The sequence below is a fragment of the Tenrec ecaudatus genome, chromosome 4, assembly GCF_050624435.1.
Source record: "Tenrec ecaudatus isolate mTenEca1 chromosome 4, mTenEca1.hap1, whole genome shotgun sequence".
NCBI classification, from domain to species: Eukaryota; Metazoa; Chordata; class Mammalia; order Afrosoricida; family Tenrecidae; genus Tenrec; species Tenrec ecaudatus.
Window position 1 is genome coordinate 62,548,768 of NC_134533.1, and position 25,456 is coordinate 62,574,223.

The 25,456-nt window shown below is 43.1% G+C and overlaps 1 protein-coding gene across 2 annotated transcripts in view; it reads left to right on the plus strand.

Moving 5' to 3' along the window:
* Window positions 1-258: 258 nt before the first annotated feature.
* RIC3 (RIC3 acetylcholine receptor chaperone) overlaps window positions 259-25,456 on the plus strand; it is a 34,737-nt gene continuing 9,539 nt past the window's right edge. For both annotated transcript variants that reach the window (XM_075548452.1, XM_075548453.1), the window contains exons 1-4: window positions 259-379; window positions 15,301-15,527; window positions 16,534-16,609; window positions 19,088-19,181. In XM_075548452.1, the coding sequence (XP_075404567.1) occupies window positions 259-379; window positions 15,301-15,527; window positions 16,534-16,609; window positions 19,088-19,181 (518 nt within the window). The remainder of the gene's footprint in view (window positions 380-15,300; window positions 15,528-16,533; window positions 16,610-19,087; window positions 19,182-25,456) is intronic.

Sequence of the window (25,456 nt, forward strand, 5' to 3'; positions counted from 1 at the left end):
ACTTCCAGGGGCTGGCGGCAGAGGCACAGGGCAGGTGGAGGTGGCGAGGGAGGGAGGGAGGAGGAGTTTCCAGCTGGTGCATATTGGAGGCCCAGGGACCACGTACGCTCCTGCTAACCGGGTGGGAGGGGCAGGCACCTTGTCCCTCGCGCGACGCCGTCGCGCCCCCCGCGGGTGGGTCAGGGGGCAGCCGCGGGCACCGCGGTTCCGGTTCCGCTTCCGGCTCGAGTCTCGCCACTCGCCGGGACGCCAGCGGCCATGGCGTTCTCCGCCGTGCAGAGGGTGGCCCTGGCCTCGGGGCTTATCTTGGCGCTTTCGCTGCTGCTGCCCAAGGCTTTCTTGTCGCGCGGAAAGCGGCCGGAGCCGGCAGCGCCCGAAGGTGAGAGCGGGCGGCCCGGCCATCTGGAGACGGGTCAGCGCCATCGGAGCTGCCGGGCGGGGCCCCGCGACGCGCTCTCCCCCCGTCGCGAGAAGGAAGGTCGCTACTGAGGAAGGGGAGGCTCTGGGGTCTCCGGTCCCCATGTAGGCATCCGCCCAAAGGGCGAGAGATGGCGGAGGACACGGCGTCCGGAGGGTGCCAAGGCCCACGGGTTCCGCGCGTCCCGGACTCCCGACCCACGTTTCGCGCAGACGCGTGTGCGTTTTGCCGGCAGCCCTCCCTCCCTTCTCTGGTTGAACCCTCCTTGTTCAGCATCTCTTGGATGCGTGGAGTCCGGAAGGCTCCTGAGCTTATTAACCTCAGTCCGTTGGGTCTTCGAGCTTGGTGTAGCGTGTTCACCGCTGCAGGTTCTTTTGGTAGCTTTTAAAATCGAACTCTAAGATTTCCAGTGCCCGCATTTTAATTACTGAGGTGGAGATGAACGAATTACTGTCTTCTCCTTAAACATTATCGCTTAGCTAATCCGTTATTATTGGCATGATGTATGCGACATTTAAAAATCATCCTTGCTGCAATGGGACGGGGGAGTTGCAGGAAGAGTGAGGATAAAGACGTGGGTTCCAAAGACTCAGGAGGAACGAGAGCAGTTCTCTACTGAAGTTCTGCAGGCAACTTTCTCCTGTAAATGTGTTTTTGTGGTTTTACAGCCTCTGAAAGCCTCCCCGGAAGTTCAGCCTGTTGGTTGCTGGACAGCTCCACATGAGCCTCCACGGCCCTTTCATTTGGGTTTGCTAGCTGTTTGATCCGCTTTCCCATGTAGATTATCAAATGCTACTAAAATTTCAAGTATCTATGCTGTAGGGGTGGAGTCAAGCTTGAACACAGAATTGTTTGCCGAGTTTGCATATACTCTTTAAGCTTGTTATACTCAACATAGAAGAAACTTCTGAAACAATTTTTGCATATATGTTTTTTCCCTCTGCCTTATTACAAATTCCAAAGATCTTTACTGACTTTGTCAAATGATACTGCCTATCTTGAAGAAGAGGAAATTAATCGTGACCCTAAGCAATGGAGATTCTTCTGAAAGCTTTTCTGAGGGAGTTGAATTCCCATGATGCTGAAGTCTCGTGAGCAAGTACTGTTGAATGTGAACGTAGAGTAGCAGAGTGGGGATTAGAACTGGCTCTTTCTCTTGAAACTCAAGCCCTGGCATGCCATATTCTAATCTTGGGATTTTTGTACTTTCTCTTCTCGATTCCCGAAGTGCTCCTTCCTTCGGCTTCCTTCTCATCACACAAGTTTCTATTCAGAGGTAACATCCGCAGACGCTCCCTGCCAACTCCAACTACAATAACCCTGCTTCCTCTTTGCAGCCTCCATTAACCATTATATCATGTTGTTTTATTTTTCCCAGTGCATGGACTTTTCTTACTTGTGCATTCTTTTATCTTCACTTTCTAGAATATAAGCTCTATGAGGCCAGGGACTTGGTCTTTCTTTTTTACTACTATATCTCCAACGCTTGGTATGTAGTGGACACTGGACACTTTCGAAAGGAACCCTGGTGATGCAGTGGTTAAGCATTCAACTGGTAACCAACAGCTTGGCTGTTCAAGCTCTGTAGCTGCTCGGCAGGAGAAAGATGCAACAGTCTGCTTCTGTAAAGATTGACAGCCTTGGAAATTCGACTCTGTGCTTTTGGGGTTGCGATGAGTCAGAATTACTTTAAGACAATGGGTTTTTGTTACAGACTTTTGAATGGATTAATTAAAATTATGAAGCTGCTAATATCATTGTGCATTTTATTATTGTGGACTACAAATTATTGAAATGGTGTTTGCTAAGCAAAAACCTATCTTAAATGATATATCACAGTAGCTGAAATTTGCTAACTTTTTTAAAGCAGTGACGGAATCCCAACCATTTCTTGGTTACGTGCCCTGTGAGGTTCTGACGGAAGCTATGGATTTTCTCTCAGTAGAAAATGCACATACTATTTATTTGTGCCCCCAGAATTTGAGTATCACATGCAGGGATTTACAGAAACCCCCGCTTTGAAGAAAAATACAGCCCTAATTACTTGACATTTCTTAAAGTTTGTCTTAGTGTAGCTTCTTCTTCTGCCCATTGAAGTGTGTACAACAAGCACAGCTTTTAAGATGGTCTTTTAACAAATAATCATGATATGCCCCTTCACATAGTTTTTATGAAATATACAGATATTGTGGATATCAAGAAAAATGAACCAAATTCCTTTCTTGAGGAACCCATAGGTGAGGAGAGAGTTTAATGCAGCGGTTCTCAACTTGTGGGTCGTGACCTCTTTGGGAGTTGAACAACCCTTTCACAGGGGTCGCCAGATTCATAGCAGTAGCAAGATGACAGTGATGAAGTAGCAATGAAAATAATGTTATGGTTGGGGGGGGGGGTCACCAACACATGAGGAACTGTATGAAAGGGTCGTGGCATTAGGAAGGTTGAGAACCATTGGTTTAATGGGATACTGTTCCTGATTAGAGGAACCCTGGTGGTGTAATGGTTACAAGCTGGACTGCTAACCGCAAGGTCAACAGTTCAAAACCACTAGCCACTTTGAAAAAAAGACAAGGCTTTCTGCTCCCATAAAGCGTTGTAGTTTCAGAAACTGTCACAGTACTTTCACTTCTTTGTTAGCATTCTATGACAATTCCAATGTTTCTACATGCTCACTGATACGTGTTCTTCCCTGCCTGGTCGTTGTGAAACAATATCTCACTGTGTTTGTACCGGTATTTCACTGATGAATAACATCGAGCCTTTCTTCATATGCTATTGGCCATTGGTATATGTTCTTTGAAAAATTATTTCATATTATTTGTTCATTTTCATTGGATTATTAATCTTTTATTAGTGTGTTGTCAGAGGTCTATACCTCTCTTCATACCAAGAAGTTCCTTTAAATTGGTATTTTTACTTGCTGACCCTAATGTGTCTGAGAAATCCTAAGCTTTTTTACTTAGGAATCACATCTAGATTTCTCCATTTTCTACTGTTCACTGTTGTTCTGGAACAAAATATAGGACTTTTGGCTTCCCTTTTGCATTTTACCTTTCTAAATTTAACTCATATTCCAACATCTTGATGGATGTAGCTGTCCACTTCTATAAAAATTATAGCTCTGGAAACCTAACAGAGCAGTTTTGCTCTGTCCTCTAGAATTGCTATGATTCAGAATTGACTCTCTGGTAATGATTTGAGTGATTAATGACCATGAACATATTTCTGTATGCTTATTGACCATTTGTATCTGTTTTTTGAGAAATGTCTATTTCTCAAGCCCTTTGCCCATTTTCTCTTAACAGTTTGATGGGCTCTTCTTCCACATGTCACACAATTCAGTAGTTCAGTCACACCAAGAAGAGTTGTGCAGTCATCACCAAAGTCAGTTCTAGAACATTCTCTTCATCCTTGTATCCATTATTATTCATGTAATGATTTTTTTAAATTGTGGCAAAATACACACAAAAAAACATTTTCCAATTCAACAACTTCCACATGTAAAATTCAGTGCTGTTAATTATAGTTTTTGTGTTGCACAATCATTATTGATACCCTTTTGCAAATTATTCCACCACCATTCACATAAACCCAAAGTACGCATGGCAACTGCTGGTTAAGTTTGCTTTCTTTTTGTTCCATAGTGCTCATTTTCTGCACCTTTTTCTTGTGTTATTTTGTTTAATTGACAGTCCTTGTGGCAACTTGGAAACATATTTCATTATTACCCACTTTATAGATAAAGAGAATTAGCTCTAGCAAAGCCTGATTTTCAAAGTGCTGATCCTTCTTTGTTTCCAACTTTCCCATTCTAATCACTAGTAATTTTCAATACATCTTGATTGCATGTTTGATCAATTTCAAACTGCAGAAGTTGGTAGAAATCTTCATTTTCCTCATCTTTAGCATTAGTGATTGGTACACACAATTGAATAAGTTACATTAACTGGTCTTGTTAGTTTGTGGTCATTGCCCTATTTCTGGTAGTATTACCCTTAAGAGAGATCCTGAAGTACTCTTTTTAGCCATGAATGTAACACCATTCCTCTTAAATTTGTCGTTTCTGGCATCATTGACCATGCAGTTGTTTGATTCAGAATGGTCAATACTAGTCCATTTCAGCTGACCAATGTCATTTATGTTACCAGTCTTTTTGCATTCTGTTGCATATTTGAAGACTTCCAATTTTTTTAAACTCAGACTTCATATGGTCCACATTCCAATTATTAAAGGATATTTTCAGCTGTTTCTTTTAATTATAAGCATGTCACATCAACAAATGAAGCAACTTAAACACACACTTATCTCTTATTAAAATGCCATGTGAATTGGGAAGTGGATAAGAAATACACTAGCAGAAAGCATCAGTGGAATGGACAGCCACAGAGAAGCAGATGAAGGAGAGTGGTACAGGATGGGGCTCTAGGAGGAGTCCGAAGGAAAAAGAGTAAGAGCTGTTTTCCTAATCTGTACTTGAAGCAATGCAAGTACTTGAATTAAATACAAGCATCGTCTCTGTAGGTATTTTGAGAGAAGCTTACACATTCTAGGGAACTGGCCCATTAAGACCTTTTAGACTGCGGTCATCAGAAATATAAACACATTTAGTTCTTTATTGATTTATTCACCTTAAGAATGAAATGCTACAGATGGTTTAAGTTGCTTCCAGAAAGCTCTTTTGGTAACAATGCTAGAGTTTTTGTTTTCAGCCTTACTAGATGGTTATTAAAATGGGGTAGTAGATCCATTGTTCTTAGTAAAGCCTAAATGATGTTCTTAGTGAAAATTTAATACTTAAATAAGCCTACTATCAAGAAAGCTTTCAATCAACAATTAGGATTTAGTTAAGTTTCATTTTATAGAAAATTTAAGTATATATACAGATAATCTATCTATATTGATTATCTCTTTTCTTAATTGGGAAGCTTACAATTTTATTGTTCTAATATCCTTAATGTTATGATCTCTTTATCTTTAGTTCTTTTTTTTTTTTTGAAGAAATCCATACTTTAAAAAACCCCAAAACAGAAACCCCTTTTGTACTCTGTCCTTGAAGCAGAACTGTCCTAATAGTGGAAAATGCATACTTATATATGGATACATACTTGGTAGTGAGTGTCTAAATGCGTGAATTATAATGATAAATACCAAATACAGGCTTGGCTGCCTCAGAGAAGGTGAAGGACAAAAGCACAATGGCTTCTGTTATATCGGTGTGGTAGGTATAAAAGCAGTGTCATGGAGAAGATCCTGACTCATAATAACCCTGTAGGATTGAGTAGACTCTTTAGGGTTTCTGAAACGGTAAATCGCTACAGGAACAGGCAGCATCACATCACCTTTCTCCTGTGGGGCAGCTAGCCCATAGTGCCACTGGGACCTGGTGGTAGGTATATCTAACTCACTGCCATCAAGTCGATGCTGACTCATAGCGACCATATAGGACAAGGTAGCACTGCCCCTGTGGGTTCCTGAGACTGTAACTCTGTATAGGAGTAGAACACCTCCTCTTTCTCCCGAACTACTGACCTTGAGGTTAGCAACTCAGTGTGTAACCACTATGCTGCCAGGGCTCCTAGGTGGTAGGTGTACAAGTTGTGTTAGGCAGGGTTCTCTAGAGCAGTGGTTCTCAACCTGTGGGTCATGACTCCTTTGGGGGTCAAATGACCCTTTCACAGGGGTTGCCCGATTCATAACTGGAGCAAAATGACAGTTTATGGTGCAGCAACCGAAAATAATTTTATGGGGGTCACTACAACATGAGGAACTGTTTTAAAGGGTCACGGCTTTAGGAAAGTTGAGAACCACTGCTCTAGAGAAACAAAACTAGGACACTTATGATTAGATAGATAGATTGATTGGTTTATATAGCACAAAGGCATATAACAGCTAATGAGTCCACATAGCAGTACAGAGGGCTCAGTTCAACTTACTAAAGTACAAGAGTCAATATACTGGAAGTCCTTCAACTTAGGAGGGGTCCAAGGTCAAGGAAGTACACAGCTAAGTCTTCCCTCAGGCAATGCAGGCAGAGTTCATCCACAGGCAGCAAATAGCAGTGTGGGTCACCAACAGACAGCAGCTCAGGAGCTTAGCAAAGCAGGCCTGGGTGAAATATCAAACTCAAGCAATGCAAGACGACAAGATCCACCAACCTCAAACTCAAGCGATGTACATACGAGCAGTGTGGTGAAGCAGGTCTCGAAGGAACCTCAAGCTCTAGGTACTTGATCCATGGGTTGACTGTCCCACAGGTAGTGTAGCTCACATGTTGAGGCAGAGAACTTGCTAAAGCAGCCACATACTGGTTCAATCACCAGAGCAAGAGAGAGAGGGGTGGGCCTTGCTGAGCCATTTATCTCTTTGACCTCCAATCAAACTGCCACCTGATTAATCCCACATGTTCTAATTGGCCAGGTTGGCACAATAAACCTACCTATTATATAAGGGCTTCCATATTATCATCTATATTTTCATTTACACCTGGATTCTTTGATAATTTAAAACATTTATTTAAAAAAATAATTGCAAGTATAAATTTCCAAATGTTTTGCAATTATTATGTTGACTTTGTAAACATTCTGGACAATTCACTTCCAAGACACATGCTATTACCAAGAGCCAACAAGTGAAGTTGACTCCTGCTTAGGTCAGTAACCTTTATAAAAAGAAAAGACTCTTTCATCTTTATTCTCTGACCTCATCCTTCTGTCCCTTCTATCTGAAGTGCACTTTTGTTCACAAACAACAGAGTATAAGTCTCAAGCCTAAAGGTTCAAGAGGATAAATCCACAAAGAAATGTAGGAGAGGAGCAGGCTTTAGAGGATGAAAATGAGTTCCATTTTTGGTTTGAGAAGATAGCCATACAAGAGGATGCTTGTATACTGAGAGTTAGAGATCAGGAATGAGAACTGGAGGACAAGATTCCATGACAATGGATGCATTGAGAATGAATGAGTGTGCCAATGGAGCAAACAAAGAACAGAGGTTAAGACAAAAATCTTGGGAGGAGAGGATAAAGAACTGATGAAAGAGACTGAAAAGGGCTAGATTAATTGAAGGACCAGACAGTGGGAAAAGACAAACATAGGAGAGTAATGTGTCATAGACATTACCCCAGGAAAGTCTAATAAGGATTTATAAAGATTGGTCCAATATTTATTGAATGACTACTTATTGAATTGCTTTATTATTGAATTATGTTCTTGTGTTGCCAAGAAATCTAAGACTGAGAACTGAAAAACAACCAAACAAACAGTGCCTATTGGATTTGATAGCTAAGTTACAGTTACTGAATTGTGGCAACTACACTACTTGGCGATAAACCAAACTCTCTGCTATCACAGCGACCCTCTGTGGCTTTCCCAGACTAATTGTTTATGGGAGTAGAAAGCCCAGTCTTTTTCCCTCAGAGTTGCTGGTGGTTTTGATCTGCTGACCATGCAGATCGCAGCCCAACATAGATCCACTACACCATCAGGGCTTCTAAACCAAAGTCAGGGATTCTGTTTTGTCATTTTAATCTCAATGTCTGTTATAACGCCTGGCCAGGCTAGTAAATATTCACTAGTAAATATGTGAACTGTTGGCCAGACTAGTAAATATGTGAACTATTGGGCTAAATATGAAATGCTCAGATTTCTCCTAAGATATAAAATATATATTTACTACCTAGCCTAATTGTTCCCACTGCTTCTAAATCCCTCTCTAACTTTTGAAAATAGTTTTCACTACTTTCTCAATAACTCTTTGATTTTAGTCTCCAATCTGGTTTGTTTATTTGTCCTTATCAGTATCCTCATTTTAATCAATGGAATGTAATCAGCATCTCTCTAAACATTAAAAAATAAATTCTGATCAACCTTCTTTTAAATTCAATTTAGTCAACTTAATTTTAATCAGTTCTAAGAGGCTTCTCTACTTGCCACATGTATTTACTCAGTTTTGTTTTTGAAATGCTATATTTTACATCCTTCCTTACTTTCGTGGCGCATTGTTAGTTGACTTTTTTGTGCTAGTTATCCCAGTGGTTGTGAAATGATAGCTCAGTGTGGATATCTTTAACAGCTAGTGACATGCATCTTGGCGTGTGTCCATGGCCATTTGTACATCTTCTTTGGAGAAATGTCTATTCAGATTTACACCTTAGACTCAACTTCACTAATTTGAATTCTGCGATTCAAATCTGCTACTGAGTACCTCTGGTGAATTTTTTATTTCTGTTTTTAGTTCTTTTAAAACGTTTTTGCTCTGTATTGAAATTCCTGTTTTGTTCTTGTAAAATTTCCCTAGGATACTTTATTTTGTCTATATTTTCCATTAGCTGTTTATACATACTTAGTACTGTTGTTTCAAAGCATTCGTCTAGTGTGTCCATTGCCTATCCTTCCTCAGGAAGGGTTACATCATCAGTTTCTTGGGTCTTTTGATAGACCATTCTTACCTGTTCCTCTTTATGCCATGTGATTTTGTTGCCAAAACTGGAACACTGAACTCTTGTGCTGTGAAATAAGCTTCTTCACTTCCCTTGGGTGAGTGTTGCATGTTTTCTTTTATTATTGTTATCATCATCATCATCATCATCATCATCATCATTTTTAGTTGTTGAAGGCTGCAGTCGTCTGTTTCAACATTAGGTTTCTCATCGGGATCTGGGGGACCAGCTGTAGCCACTGCAACATCAGTACACCACAGTGATTGTTTCCGCACCAGACGCCCTACCTAGAGGCGCAGGCTGCTACAGAAGCTCCAAGCTAGCTATGCCAAGCCAGGAGGTGCTGGAGAGTACCCGTGGGCAGAGAACAGGTGCTTTCTGATGGTTTACATGGGTTAGCGTTCACTCACTTAGCTCCTCTCACTTTTTGGCTGGTTTTCAGAGTTCTGAGGCCACTGCCTCCGTGTTCGACAGGGTTCTCCAGAGAAACAAAACCAGGACACACATATATGCATAGATAAATACATACATATATGCATAGATAAATACACACATATATGCATAGATAAATACCTACATATATGCATAGATAAAGTCAGCACGGAGGAATATAACAGCTAATTCACACAGCAGTACAGAAGGCTCAGTCAACTCACTTCCACGGAACAGTTAATATACTGGAAGTCTTTCGACTCACAATGGCTGCTCGGTCCAAGGTCAAGGAAGCAGATAGCTGAGTCTTGAGTCTTCATAGGTACAATGCAGGCAGTGTGGCCACAGACAGCAAACAGCAGTGTGGGTCACCAACAGTAAGAGGACAGGATCTGTAGGGTTAGGGTTAGGAGAAAGAGAGAACAGGATCTGACAATCCCAAGCTCAAGCAATGTGCACACCAGCAGTGTGGGGAAGCAGGTCTCGGAGGAACCTCAAGCCCTGGTGACAGGATCCATGCGTTGGTCGTCCCACAGGTAGTGTAGCTCATGAATTGAGGCAGAGAGCTAGCAGACACTAGTTCTCTGGTCCATCACCAGAGAGCAAGAGAGAGAAGGGTGAGGCTTGCCGAGCCATTTATCTCTGCCCTCCAGTCAAACTGTCACCTAATTAATCCCACTTGTTCTTATTGGCCAGGTTGGCACAATAGACCTACCTATCACAGAGTCCATCAGTGTCTGCATTTTTTCTTCTTCTGGATTTGTTGTCTGGCCATGGGAACATTCTGTTGTGTACACCACCACCTTGCTCTGCCTCCTCGCTTAACTTTAATTAGCTCTGTCATGTAGGTAGCTTAGATTTTCTTCTCAAGTCTAATAACTTCAGCCCAATTAACTTTCCTCTCTCTGCTACATCAACATCTGGAAGTTAATGTGTTCAGTCTTTCTCTAACCAGAAACCTAGGTTCTCAGTTTCCTCATTGTCTTCACTTACTACTTTTGATATCTGAACTTGGAGTATTCTGACTCCTCCCCCATTAGCTCTGTATTCAATATTAGATAGTGCTGTAATTACATGATAAAGGGCCTGCCCTTTCCTTTTTATATCTACAATTGCCAACTCCTCAGGCCCTTGCATCTCAGAGCTATATAATAGCCTTCTTGCTGATGTACAATTCCCTAGTTTCTTTTGTGCCAGGACCTATACTCAACTGTTATATTAATCTCTCTCAAACACCTTTTCATTAAGTCATTCTCAGGTTCAAGGCCACAGAATCACATTCATGTCTTACAGGCTAGCCTCCACGCCATCCTCCTTCTGGCTTTCCTAAGCCGAAGCAAACTCATTCGGCCATTAGCTTCATTTACTGGATGCTCTGTTCTCATATCTTTCTGTTCTGCACACTCTTCTTTCCTCCGGGTTTGTCTTTGCTCCTCTGCTACTCAGAGTCTCTCCTGCCCTTCAGTAATGGATCCTATCTAACGCTATTGCTTTTCTGCGGGTGGAGTGGTTGTGTGTGTGTGTGTGTGTGTGTGTGTGTGTGTGTGTGTGCTACTTCTGAAAAGCATGGTTCTACGTGGGAACTATTGTTGGTTTGGCTTCCCTTCTTTTCCAGTAACAGCATTATAGCACTACAGGGTCCTGATTATAATAGGTGTGCAATAAATCTTCCCGACTGACAAATTCTATAAATGTTTGTGGGGAAGAGCTATCTAGTAATTCGTGTCACCATCATTTTTCAATTTTATAAGTGCAAAATAATGCCTTTTATGTCACTATCTGGTTTTAATTCTTTGTTATGGTTATTTTTGTTTTATGCCAGAACTTGAAGGTTTTGTTTTCAATACTGTAAAATGAACTTCAACAGTGTATGGGAGGGCTTCAACGGTTTGTGGAAAATTGAATTCAAAGATACTGGAATCTTGCTACAACAGTTTGAAGCCTCCATGTATTGCTGCAAACATTAAAGCTGCTTTAGGAAATACTAGCCACGTGATAGCTCAGTTCTCTTGGGATGAAAGGTAACTTCCTGGATGTTGGCTAGTTAAGACCTAGGCAATTTTAAAAAGACATACCAAAAAACAAACAGACAACCCATGGCTGACTCTTGGTGTTCTATGGCCTACACATCTTTACAAGAGCAGCCAGCCTAATCTTTCCCCCAAGCTGGCGCGTTTGGGTCTCTGTGGGTAGCAGACTAAAGCTTACCCACCTAGCCTTCTAAGCAGCCCAAACGAATTCATTTTGGCCCCCTGCTAAGAATTTGTATTTCTACCCTAGATATACTGGATAAGAATCTATATAACCTGGAGATCTCTAAAAATCACCTGAGGATCTTGTTAAACTGTAGATTCTGATCCACTAGATCTGGTGTAGAAATGCAAATATGCTGCAGCAGGAGTTCAAACTGGAATGAACTTGTTCAATGCCCTGACCAGAATAAAGGGTAGTAAGTGACCTGTTACCTCCTTCTCTGAGTCTATGCTTGGTTTCAGATTTGCTCTTAAGAAGCATTTCATAATTTCTATGACTTACATGTCATCTGTAGTCAATATTGGAAGGAAGGAAAGATTAATAGAGTGTGACTTGGCTGAAGGAGCCCCGATGGCATAGTGAGTTACGAGTTGGGCCAATAACCACAAGGTCAGCAGTTTGAAACCACCAACCACTCCAAGGGAGAAAGATGAGACTTTCTACTCCAGTAAAGATTTACAGTGTTGGAAACACATAGGCTTTTTTGTGTTAGCCATTACATTGGCTAAAGTAATAATGCCTTATCGATAGAATGCCCCATAGGGATGATTTATGATGTACTCTAATAAAATGACGATGTCTCTGAAGTGAACCAGGGACATATATAAACCAAAGATATATCAATGGATTTTAAGATCTCACTTAGCTATTCCCTGATAAAAGAACAATTAGTTATTATGACATGGCCCTGTTCATTACTTACCCTCATGAAGAAATTACTGACGATATGGGTGCTATAGCAAATGTGAAGAAATCCAGTGGTGCCTGCTTCCTCCTCCAGATTTGGATTTTATTATTTATGATCCTCGAATCACAGGCTGGTGTGCTTCTGTGTGGACTTAGTTGAAGCCTCATTTAAATGACTGCTTGTTGTAAGACAAGCTTTTATGACCCTGGACACTATTTCTTTCTGATAAGCCTGTCTTATGTTTCCTTTCTTATTTTCTTTTTTGTTACATTTCATCTCAAATCCACATGTCTACCTGCTCTAATGTGTTTATGTCAGTCGTGTCTTGGGCTGTGTTGGGCTGTGAACTGTAAGGGCCACAATTCGAAGTCACCAGCCACTTCATAGGAGAAAGGAGAAGCTTTTTGCTCCTATAAAGATTTACAGCCCAAGAAACCCAAAAGGCCAGTTTTACTCTGCCTTATAGGGTCACTAAGAGGTGGAATCAGCTGCACAGCTCAACCACCACACCACCCACAGTTTTTCTTGGAAAATATGTAGCATAGTTATGTACATCTTAAGGGTACACAATCAGGCTTGCTTAGTTTCTTACTCATGGCAGAGTTTTTAAGATACATTCATGCTGTCTGATGGCGCTGTCATGTCAGTGCTGGATGACTAACGGAAAGGTCAGTGGGTCAAATCCTCCAGAGGAGTAAGTTGAGGCTATCTGTTCCCGTAAAAGATTTAAGGCTTGGGAACTCTGCCTAGGGTTGTTATGTGTCAGGATCAACCCAATGGCTGTGGGTTTGGGGCTTTTGGAGGAAGCATATCTGAAGTATGAGATCTAAAAACTACATAGAATTACATGTTTGTCTGGACTCTGTTTAGATTTTCTAATCTTCCAGTAATAAACATTGAAGTTACTCAAGATTCCTGCTACAACATTGCTATAGCTAACATTCTCACAAAGATCTGTAAAGACTGAACATAAGATATACAGCCTTATTTGGGAATTTATCTGAGACTTATCCAGAGTGAAATCACTGGGTCATAGGGACATGTAAGTACAGTCATGTTACTTAGCAGAGTGGTGGCAGCGTAACCACAAAACACAAGAGCTCTTGCCTCCCAGTGTCCTTGCTAACATGATTTAAATAAAAATTAGGACCCTCTGATGGGTACTAGTGATATCCCATTGTTTTAATCTCTATTCCGCTAAATTTGATTATCTCTTTATACTCGTTTACTTATTAGCTACTTAGGCTTCGCTTCTGTGAGTTCCCTACTCATATCTCTTGGCCATTTTTTTCCTATTTGATTTCCTGTGATGTTCATATTGAATTATAAGAATTCTTTATATATTCTAGATATTGACTTCCTTGTCAGCTTTAGTTGTTGCAAATCTTTTTCCACATTTGTCATTTATCTTAACTCTGTTCATAGTGTTCTTTTCTGAACAGAAACCCATAATCTTGATGAACTCAAATTCAGTAACTTTCACTTTATAGTTTATAGTGTTAGTCTTATTTTTGAAGTCTGTGTGCTCTTTAGTGTCTCCTGCTCTGGAGAGTTACCCTTCAGTGGGTTTATGATGCAAGTCTGTTTACCTGGCCCTGTGACAATGTGTCTTTCCTTTGTCTCTCAATTATAGGCCTCAGGAGGCTTGGCAGTTGGTATTAATGTTTACTGTTCCCAACAGAAGAAAAATGCACAAACGTTGATGAACAACTCCCCTTCTCTAAGCTCTGCTCTTTTACTCATAATGTTGGGTCTCTGTGATCATGTATGTACTAATGGTCCTGTCCGCTTAGTCATAGCTGATTGGGAAGGCATGGCTAAACTAAAGCCAAACCAAACTCACTCCCAGTAAATTCTGACTCACAGTGACCCTATAGATGATGGTAGAACTGCCCCTTTGGGGTTCCAAGACTGTCAATCTTTATGGGAGTAGAAATCCTCATCGTTCTCCCTTGAAGTGGCCAGTGGCTTTGAACTGCTGACTTTGCAGTTAGCAGCCCAATGCCTAACCCACCATACCACCAGGGCATACACAAAACCCTGTCCCATGAATTTGGAATTAGGATTGAGAGGGATTTATCAGTCTTTGCTGGTCTCTGCAAGGACTGCAAATAGAAGGGGTTTAGAGGGAGCCCTGGTGGTGCTGTCAGGTAAAGACTGTTTTTCTAAACACGGAGGGGAATTCAAGTTTGCTCACCACTCTGCAGGAGAAAGATCAGTATGCTCCAGTAAAGATTTACAGCCGCGGAACATTGTGTAGCATCACTGAGTCAGAATTGTTCCAGGGCAGTGGATTTGGAGTCTTGCACAGAGCTGTATAGGGATAAGCTAAGGAGAATGAAGAAAATGTGCACAAAGACACAGAAAGAAGAGGGAAAGGACCAATTACTTGATGGCCCCACTGAGAGGGTGAGTGAAATTGGGAGAATGAGAGCGTAGCTGTCCTGGTTTCTGGCTCTGTTCTCTCTGGAGACCAGCTCGTGTTTCCTTATCTCTGTTAGTTAGAGACGGCTACTTGCTGAAACAGATAGACTGCAGCCTGTCCTCTGGCCCTCACACAAGTTCACGTGTCACCCACATAGACAGCCCACTTCCAGATGGTTCCCAGCGGATGGGGTGGCAATAGTGGAGGGCTCTGTGCCACGTTGTTCTTCAGAAACCCAACCTGATGGAGGCTCTGCCATTTTTCACACATGGCTCCTTGCTGGGTGACAACATTCAGCCTGCAGAAGGGCTATGAACGTGGAGTTTAATACATGGGAGGTTTTTATCAGCCAGGCTTAGCACACATTATTTGTATCCCTGTGGCTGGAACTTAACCAACTGTATCAGGTGCTGTGAAGTGCAGTCAAGCTGTGGACCTAAAAGAAAGAAACGAGCTTTGTGATCAGGTAGAAACTGCAACATCACCTGTAGCTTCGGTTTGCTATTGCTTTACTTGCCCAGTTTCCTGGATTTTCTTAAACTTGTCTTGAGTTGTTTTCTGTAATTTGTCCTATGATGCATAAAATATTTTCATAATAATTATATTTACAGTAGTAGAAAAGTAAAGACAGATTAAATTATTTTCTCAGGAAAACTGGGCCGATTTCCACCCACGATGCATCCTCACCAGACCCCTTCTGATGGCCAAACTCCTGGGACTCGATTCCAGAGGTCTCACCTTGCAGAAGCATTTGCAAAGGCCAAAGGAGCAGGTGGGGGTACTGGAGGAGGAGGGAGTGGAAGAGGCCTAATAGGGCAGATTATTCCAATCTATGGCTTTGGGATTTTCTTATATATACTCTACATTCTATTTAAGGTAAGTGACATCATCTTGGTCTTTATATCAGTGAAAATTGGTATCATAAAAAATAAACTTTAATCTGCATTAATACCCTTTCCAGCTCATCTCTTTCAAATTCATCATCTCTTTAAACCCTTGTGAGGTACTTAGCATAGACAGCTATTACCTCAGGTTTGCAGACGAGAAAATCTTCCCTGAGCATTTCAGTGATTTACCCAGAACTGATCACTACAAAAGTAGCATCAGGACTTGAGCCCTGGGTCTTCTGGATCCTAACCAAGTGAATGTTCTAGTTTAAAGACAAGCAGAAGCATGTTTGATTGAGCATCTTTGCCAGCTGAAAAGGCATAAAGATGATCCAAGAGCAGTTTTATTATTAGGATTGGCAGAGTGATTTCCAAGTAGCCACAGTGATTCCCAACCATGACTATCAATGCCACTTTGCCCCGTCAGTTTCAGGATTATGAGGATTTTAACCTCATATCCAGCAATTCTTCTGAGGAAGAGCTGTCGTAACCTGCAACTGAGCCTGAGGTAGCCCAGCTCTCAGCAGACATGATTTGGATCCTTTAAAAGCAGACCCCAGTTGGGTTCCACTTGCACTTAGGCTTTGCAGGCCAGAGGCCTAATGCATCCTGAGGTAGAGACAGCAGCTTCACATTGTCCCCCTCTACAGTAAGAAGCATGTTCCTTATTGCCTGGGAATTCGGCATATGGCCTGTGGTTTCAACACAGGAAATCACCCAGGGCTGCAGCTCTCCTTCTAGCTGAGCATGGGCAAGGCAGACAATGTGAAGGGAAATCATTTTCATGTGTCATGATAGTTGTTTACTTGGGAGCCATTTCATATTTTGATGACCTTTTTGTTTTTTTATGGTTTTCTAATGTTGCATTTTACTTGATTTCTGACTACATTTTTGTCTCCCAACCTTTTAATTCCCCCCCCCCATTTATTATGAGGGGCTCCCTGGCTGTGGGGTTCTGAGCTGCTGTTGATTGCTGTGCCTCCTTCAATCCTCAGCTCTCAAAGGGGAAAGCGACTGCAGATGACCAGAAACGCTCCGCTGCCGTACCTGGAAACACCTACCGGAAAATTAGTAAGTGCCCCATGTCAGGACAGTAATGAGTGCTACTGAGTAAGACAGCGATGGTACAGCAAGAGGGACAACTTTGGGGATAACGTAAAAGCATTTCTCCAAAAGTACTCCAAATTCATCTGCCGCCATGTTACCTTAGCTCTGGGGATTCCCCAAATTTTCCGTCAGGGAAAGAGTGTCCTTAAAAGTAAACAATCACCATTTTACATTTGAAATTAGTTACTGGTACAGTTCATTTTCGAACTTTAGAGCATTGGTAGCAAGTATCTTTGTTTGACAAGGTAGAAAACTGAGGCAGAGAAATCCATTTCTTTCCCAAGGCAGTTTTTAGATTTAGGGGCAGAATTTAACACTTTTGACTCTTGGGACAAAGTTATCAAATAGTTGTTGACCCTCAAATACTCTCCCTGGGAAATGAGCATGCATGAGGCACAGTTCTTTCCACTAAGTAGCTGGAGTCGAGAAGGGATTTCAGGAATAATAACTTGGGAAAAGTTAACCAACTAGCAAGAAGGGACTAGGCAGAAGCAGTTTGAGAAATCAGGTCGAACAGGAGATGCTGTGGAGAGGGGCCCACCGAGGAGACAGGACACACGCAAATAAGCAGGCGGCCTTGAACTTATGGCGAATCTGAACAGTGTTCATGTGTGGCAGTGTGGGAAAGATGCCCTCATTTTGAAGGATGGCCAAATGGTTGAAAACCTTGGAGGCTAGACTAACCTGTGGAATAAAGCCCCCTTAGAAGTCTGTCAAGGGCAGGTATTGTCAAAATGAAGTGTGACTGAACCATCAAAGCATTGGCCCTGGGCCATTACTGTGCTTTGGACTTCTTCCTGGATCCTCTGGAAAATGCAGGGTCTTCAGAAAGTTCATGGGAAAAAAAATCCATGATCCTTTAATTCCATTTTTCCATGAACATTTTAAAGCACCTTTGTAGATGTAGCCAATCATATTCTGCCTTTTAGGAAATCTTAAATATTCAAGGAGTCCTCTAAGAACGCTAGTAAGTACTTACCGTATATACTCATATATAAGTCGAGTTTTCAGCACAAAAAATGTGCTGAAAAACTGGGGTTCGGTTTATACATGGGTCAGTGGTACCCCAGCAAGGTGTAACATCTTGCCAGTGATTGCCATTCCTCCGCTGTTCATTCAAAGCCCTGCTGACACTGCAGGGCTTTGAATGTTTGTTTAGTCACATCTAACCAATCAGAGCTGTCCTATGACATGGACGGCTCCAATTCGCAGAAGCACCCGTAGTGATTCACTTACTCCGGCAGCTGAACTGGTAAGGATGTGTCTGTGGCAGCGCTCCGTCTCTCCCCTCTGGTCTCGGTGTTAATTCACATCCTGCATTTCCCACCCTAGGCTTATACTCGAGTCAATCATTTTTTCTGGTTTCCCAGGTAATAATTAGGTACCTTAGCTTATACTCGGGTAGGCTTATATTCGAGTGTATGCGGTAATTGATGTGCTGTCTAACCAACAGTGATAATAAGTCCATCAGTAGAATTACTTTTTAATGTGTTGCGAACTCTAAAAAGTAGCAGGTTTTGTGTCCTGTCATATAATGCAACTTAAACAGAACAAAGTAAATCAAAACAAAGTACAAGAGCAGCTGTTTTTATAATAATGGGAATAGCTTTCTTAGCCTTTCTTGGCTTCTTAGCCTTCAATTTTTAATTGTGTCTCTGTAAAATGACCTGAGTATATATGTGGCACAATCCTCTCCCCACTTATAAGTCCTCACCGAATGCATAAGAGTGTGTTCTAGAAGTGTTCAAGGGACTTTAAAACATTATATTTAACAGTGGCCCTCTAAATATATTTAAGTAAAGGGTACTTGGGCATAAATACTTTAAACCGAATTATCTACATAATGAACATTTTATTTTTCACTGCCTTAAAGTTTGTTTCATGTACTGAGTTGTGTTGTTCACCATGTAGCATCTTACTGTCGTCCCGATCGATGGGGATGCACCATACTGACCCCTGTTAAGGACACTAACTCTTCTTCACCCAAGATGACGTGAGTAAGGAAGAGTTTGGGGCAGGCAGTCTTGGCCCAGTTCAAGATTTTCTTTATCAAAGAAACTTGACATTTAAACTGCTACCTGCCAGATGCCTGCGACCCTTAGGTGCTGGTGAAATCCTGCTTCTAGGTTTGGCACCTTCCCCTTCTTAAGTAACTCTGTAGGGGTATGCGTTCACTCCTAGACGTTTTCTTTGGTTGCTCCGGCTGGATTTCTGTGTGTCAGAGAAGTGCTTTGTTCACCAGTCACTTAACATATCTCATACATCTCTGTGTCCAGACGTCAGGACCTTTTCGTCTTGATTGGATTACTGAAGAAACTTGAAGTGTCTGTTCTGGGTCTCAGAACCAGCCTTGATTATTACAGAGTGTCATAGCTAGCTCGGGTCAAAAAAGGGCTTAACGTGTTGTCTGTGTTGGGACTTAGATTGATGCTTATTTTTCAGCCAATTTCGAGCTTGCTCAACTGCAAGAAAAACTGAAGGAGACAGAGGAAGCCATGGAAAAATTAATCAGCAGAGTGGGGCCTAATGGTGAGCGGTGAGTGTTCTGGCCATTTCCTAGTTCAAGAATCAACTCCACATTGGGCTTTTCTTTGATCTGTGGGCGGTCTGTTCTCATTTTGTATAATCGTCAGTTTATGTCTTTTACATGTCGCGCCTCACAGAACGGCGTCAGCCATACCGTCAGTGGCCTGCAGGGTCGCTGTGAGTTGGAATTGACTCTATGGCAATGGATTTGGAGTTGTTTGGAAGCAGCCTCCATTTTCCAGGAGAAAAAGCATGCTGAGCTTTGCACATTACTGCGTCTATGAATAACTATGTGAGGGTAACAGACGCAGTTTCTGAAACCTTACCTTAATGCTTCTGTAAAGAGGAAAACATGAGAAAGGGTTTAATATAATTTAACAAAAGCTTTCCCAATGTAACTGCTTTTCCGCAGGAGCACCATTAAGTCAGTACACGTGTTTTAGTAACAAAGCCTCCTGGGAGGTCGGTGTGGCGCCGCCATGACCAAGAGGTAGCATCATATCCAGCCCCGGGACATAAAGAGGGAAAGGATCTAGGAATTGGAATCCAGGGGCCCTCATTTCTGTATGGTGGCCAGGAAAATGCCTCTCCTGGAGGTGCAGGTCCAATGCCATTGATTCACCTCCCAAAAGTAGGCGTGCCTTTAGGGTGACACAGAGTAGGGACAACCTCTGTGAGCCTGTGGCCATGACATGCTTATTGGACATTTGTGAGACTAGATTTCTGGCCTGGATTGCTGCAACGTAAGTGCTTTCCGGATGAATTTGTTCTGTTATGCCCTCACGTACTAGGTACCAAGTAAATACTTGTTGGAGTAAGAATAGAAATTGCCTTTTGATACAAGCATCTGTACAGTGAGAGAGCTTCAAGAAGTTTGTGGTGCAAAGTTTTCATTATGTTTTAATACAATTTTTTCCCATGAACTTTTTGAAGCTTCCTTACGTAGCCATAGTCGAAGAATAACTCATGACTGTTCCTTGTTTAGGCCCATCTCTTCCGTTCCTAGCTGGTCTACTCAGGGGCCTGCTGGCCATGTCTCATAGACACCTCCTGATCAGAGGAAGACAGTGTCCTGAGTGGGTGAATGCGCCAGACGGAGCTCATCGTCTACACCCAGCTGAACCCGGACAGTCCCGTCTCGGCGTAGGGCTCCTTCCTCTGCGCCCCTTTCCTTCCCTCCCATACGTCAGGCGTCGCCGTATTTGGCCATTTCTACCTAATTAGTAAGTCTCTCCCTCGGCAGAAGACCGAGATTCGGCCCATGAGGGTCAAGAATAGCCCTTTCATGCCCGGATCCGCACAGGCCGTCATTGAAAAGCATTAGTTGGAATGGATGAGCAAGGGAGTGTCTGCTTTTACTTCTGATCTACCTCATGTGCTCAGAGCGGCCGCAGGCGGTTTCATGTGCCTCTGAGTTTGCCTTACTTTAATCTCCTCTCTGCTTCCCAAGCAGATGGATTATGTCTCTTGCTTTCCTCCTCCAGTTGGCCCCTCTCGCTCTTATGAAGCCAGGAACCGAAACTCCTGGCTCTGCGTTCTTCTTCATCTTCCTCCATTCTGCTCTCACCCTCTGGCCCAGCCGTACCGACTACTTGCTGTTCTCCGGGACACTTTCAACGTTGGCTTCTAGATCTTTACATGCACGTTTCTACTTTGCTTAGCGGGCTTTTTCTGTCCCACCGCACACTTATTTTTCACTCTCGTTTGTCTTGCAAACCTCAGCGTAGACGGTGCTTTTTCTGAGAATCCTTCCCGGAGCCTTTGACACGTGACTAGAGTCCCTTCCTTTGTGTTCCCACACTACCGGTTGCTCAGTGCTGTACATGTTGCCTTCCTTGCTGACCTTCCTTAACTTTCAGCCCCCCTAATGCCCTATAATCTCCTTGAAGGCAAGACGTGTGGACTGTGCGAATCTGTGTTCCTGGTGCTGGCACATGTACAGTGTCAGTACATGTTAAGACAGTGATTGAGGTAAATCTGCAGAAAGTACTGGAAAGGGGGCAGCTTTGGCACTAATAAGTGTACTTGAGGAAGGTGTGCTCGCTTTTTATGGCTACTGCAACAAGTCACCACAGATTTAGTGACTTAAAACAACACATATTTATTAGGAGAGGTGAAAGGATGATGTCACCCTAATGTTTGAACTGCAAGTGAAAGAGGGGTCGATTCCCAAAGGAAAACTACTGAGAAGAATGAAGGAAAAGAAAGATCGAAAGGTGAGTTTGAGATTTTTTGGCCCCCACTGGAAGGAAATCTATGGCATTAACCGAGATCTAGACACAAAAGAGCTAGAGGAAGGCTTTGGGGTGGGAATTATGAGTTCAATTTTTAATACAGTGGAGGTACCACTAGAACATCCATATGTAATTTACAACACCAGTAGCAGTCTGGACCTGGGCATGAGAACAAAGAATGTCGGCTTTGGCATCATCTGGCTAGAGATGAACATAAAGGGCTGTTGAAAAAGACGAGGTCACCAACTCTGTGTGGCATTGTTGTGCGCTATAGTGGCCTGCATGCAGGCTTCTTCGGATGGTCTGCATTCTGCCCTAACTATGTTGTGCTAGAATCTGCTGCATTCTCTCTTTATTTAACTCTCATTCCCAGAACGTGAAGACTCCTCTGAGTTTGCAGCATCCAAAAGTCTGGTAAGGCTACTTCTTGGCTGTTTCCCTTCCTTTTTCTGTTCTCTTGTAATCTGCCACATCATCTCTTGTGGCCTCCCCTTTCATGCACCTGCTCGTGATTCTGCACCACCTGGACCTACTTTTGAGGGGTGAATTTAAGATTAGCCTCAAGGGAGCAGCCAGTCCTCCAGATTAAAATGTCCACCCTTCATCGCCACCATTAGATAGCTCGATTATGAGGCTGGCCTCCATGTGAAAAGTCTAGATGAGAAGGAAAGATTAGTGCAGAGATAATGACTTAAAGTATGACATGGGGTCAGCTTTCTGAAGATAGGCTTTTACAGATGGAGAGATTGGAGCCCTAGGCATAAGCTTTTGGACAAACTAGGGTGTAGGGGGCAGAAGGAGGGACATGACACAGATCAAAGATAGAAGGAATGGTTGAAGGAGTCAGGAACCAAAGAGGAGGGTGTTTCAAGGAGAGGATCTCTAGAGTGTAGAGCGGTGAGGGGAATCGCAATGGGGGAAAGAGTCTCACGGGAGTACAGTGGTTATGGATGATTCCCACCTCACTGCTGTGAGGGAAGGCCAGTTTCGGGTGGTGGGAGAACGGAAGGCAAGGGAAGCGCAACCAGTCAAGCTAACAAACTCGAGCACTCCCGGTGTCCATGGCACTGTGCCTACACTGCTGTGAACTCATTATCGCGCTTCCAGGAATGTCACACCGAGCTCAGACAATAAGGAATCCATGAAAATGTTCATCGCAGCAAATGCAGACGATGCCATTGGTGGGCATGATTAATTGCCTAATGCCCGCTGTGGACAATAACAGCAGGAAGACTGCCTCAGTGGCAGGGGAGGATGGGAAAGCTATTGTCTGTCCCTACTTCTTCCGAGCCTAGCGGCTAGCTAGTCCTCTTGTCGTTAAAACCTTCTAATTTTCCAGACCATTTGATTTTGTCAACATCAGAATACCCAGTATCCAATCCAGAGAAATAACATGGGCAGTCCTAGGATAAGGGTTTTGTGGAAAAGCACATAGACTCTTCTAGCTGGTGTGTGTGTGTGTGTGTGTGTGTGTGTGTGTGTGTGTGTGAGAAACTGAGCCTGTCTAGACATTTCCCACAAAATAAGTTGTTTTCATAGTGAAGATTCGGAGTTAGTTGTGGCAAGTCAGGGCTCCCGTTCTGATGGGCACAGAAGAGCTGTAAGGGGCTGCAGGATGCATCTCCATGTTGTTTACATGATACCCATTTACTCTTGTGGTGCACCTACAGCTTGTTTACCAATAAAGCACGTTCCTCTTATCAGAGCTAGAATACCAGGACACTCCCAACACGTTTGCACATGGGAAGAAGTTAGCCAACAGCCAGTAGAACTCCGTGTACACTCTTCAGAAAGAGTTTGTTGATGGACGGGCACTGTGGACTCTCTGGGCAGTCATGCCTTAGTTATCGGCAGGTTCTCTGGCCACGTCACCATTGTTCTGGCTCTGACCCAGCCTCCACACAACATCCCGGACCTGCATCACGAAGCAGTACTGCTCTGAGGACCACCCTCTGGGGCCCCCAGGCTATTGTGCCCTCTGGCCCAGCTTCTGCAGCTGCCCTGCCCAGTGCGGCTGCCCCGCTTGCTCATGGTCTCTGCTGCTACCGGTGCTGTTAGCAGCCCTAAGCACATCACCGTTCTCAGCCACTCCTCCCAGAAGGCTCTGCTTCCACTCCATCTGAGCAGACGCTGGCGTCCTTGCTCTCCAGCCCTTGACTCCCAACTCTTCTGCCAGGCAGAAGGATTCTGTGGTTACTGGTGATGTTCGCTTGTGAAGGGTTTTCATAACCTCTGGGTTGGCATTTCCCTGAGACAAAGATGGGAGGAGTTTCTTCAGCACAGAGCTCCTGGACTCAGCCCTCCTCTGAGAGCAGAATGTTCTCTCCGGCCCAGGAACCACCTGGGAAGCACTATATTGCCAGGCCATTACGCACTAGGCTTCCGCGTTAGTCAGGTTAGCCCCTAACTCACTGGTCTTGGGGGTAGTCCTCTCACATCCAGGACTGAATGACTCAATTGTCCACTGCAAAGGAGTGGAGGAGCCCTTGAAGCAGAGGATTTTTTTAATGGAGACATAGATTTTAATTTTGTGTTAGACAGGGTTCTCTAGAGAAACAAAACCAGATTGCTAGTAATTATATATATATTTATAAAGATAGATGGATACATATAATACAAGAAATGAACAGTTAAATTATAAAGCAGTACAAATGGCTCAGTGCAACTTACTCCCGTGAGAGAGTTGTAAGACACTGGCAGTCCTTCAAGTCTTGAGGGCCACCAGGTAGTCCTCTGTAGAGAGAACTAGGCTATATCAGCACAGGCAGCAAACAGCAAGGCAGGTCCCCAACTGTCAGCCAGGTCACCAACCATCAGTCCCCAGTTCCAGAGATGTACATTCCAATCGTGTGGGCTTAAAGGGACCTCAACTTACAGTGACACAGTTCACAGGCTAGGTGTCCCACAGGTAGTGTAGCCAGTAAATTAAGGTACAGAACAAGCAAGGCAGCTGCACATTGGTCCAGTGATCAAAGAGCAAGAGATAAGAAGGGCGAGGCTCACGGAGCCATTTATCTCTCTGCCCTTCAATTAATCCCACTTGTGTTTATTGGCCAGGCTGGCTCAATAAACTATCTATCTTAAATTTTTATTATTATAATCTCCCTTTTTTAACAATTAGGTTTGGGCAGGGTGGTTCTGCATTTCAGGTCGTCAACTTTGTCAACAGTTTAAACCCGCAATGAAGCCCATGAGTAGTTCACTGTTGATTTCGCTTCTCCTGCTTATGAACTACTGTCTTCCATCTCACCAAAGTGAGCGCCTGTCAGCAGTCTAGCCCTTCACTGTATCTTCGCTTCCGTGCCCTCCTGCCTCAGCAGTCCCGAGTCTGTTCTGTCTGGTGTGTTTTTATCTTGTTTGTTTGTTTTCATAGGATTTCTGAGTAATTGTGGTTTGAGTGAAAATTTACAGAAAGAAATTAACTCTCCATTCAACTATTTATACACATTTTGGTTTGTGGCATTAGTTGCAATTTCCTCAATGTCACAGCATTCTTCCCACTTCCTACCCTGATACCCTGTTTCCATTTGTTTGCTTTGCTGCCCCTTCTGCCTTCTAAGCTTTGTGTTTGGGGAAATGCCGCCATTTTGGACTCATTTGGTTACTTGTTCTAAATAATAGATTCCTCACTAGTTTGCCGGGATGGGTTCTATTCCATTTTGCAGTGTATCTCAGGGTCAGTGTTGGGAGCTCCACCAGCCTGTTAAACCAGGAAGTCTGGTCTTTTTTATGACTGTGAATTTTGTTCTACGTTTTTCTCTCCTGTCCAGAACGTTCTATTGTGATCCCATCAGAGCAGTCAGTAGTAGCTGGGCACCATCTAGTACTTCTCGTCTCAGGGTAGTGGTTCATGCGAACCATTTGTTCATGGGACTAATTATTTCCTGAGTATTCTGTTTACTTCACTCTTCTTTCCTCTGAGTAGGGAGAGATCACTAACCGCATCTTAGATGTCACTCCGTAGCTTTTAAGATTTCAGTTATTCATCACAGTAGGGTGTAGAGCATTATTTTTATGAATTATGTTATGCTAATTGACTTAATTGTCTCCC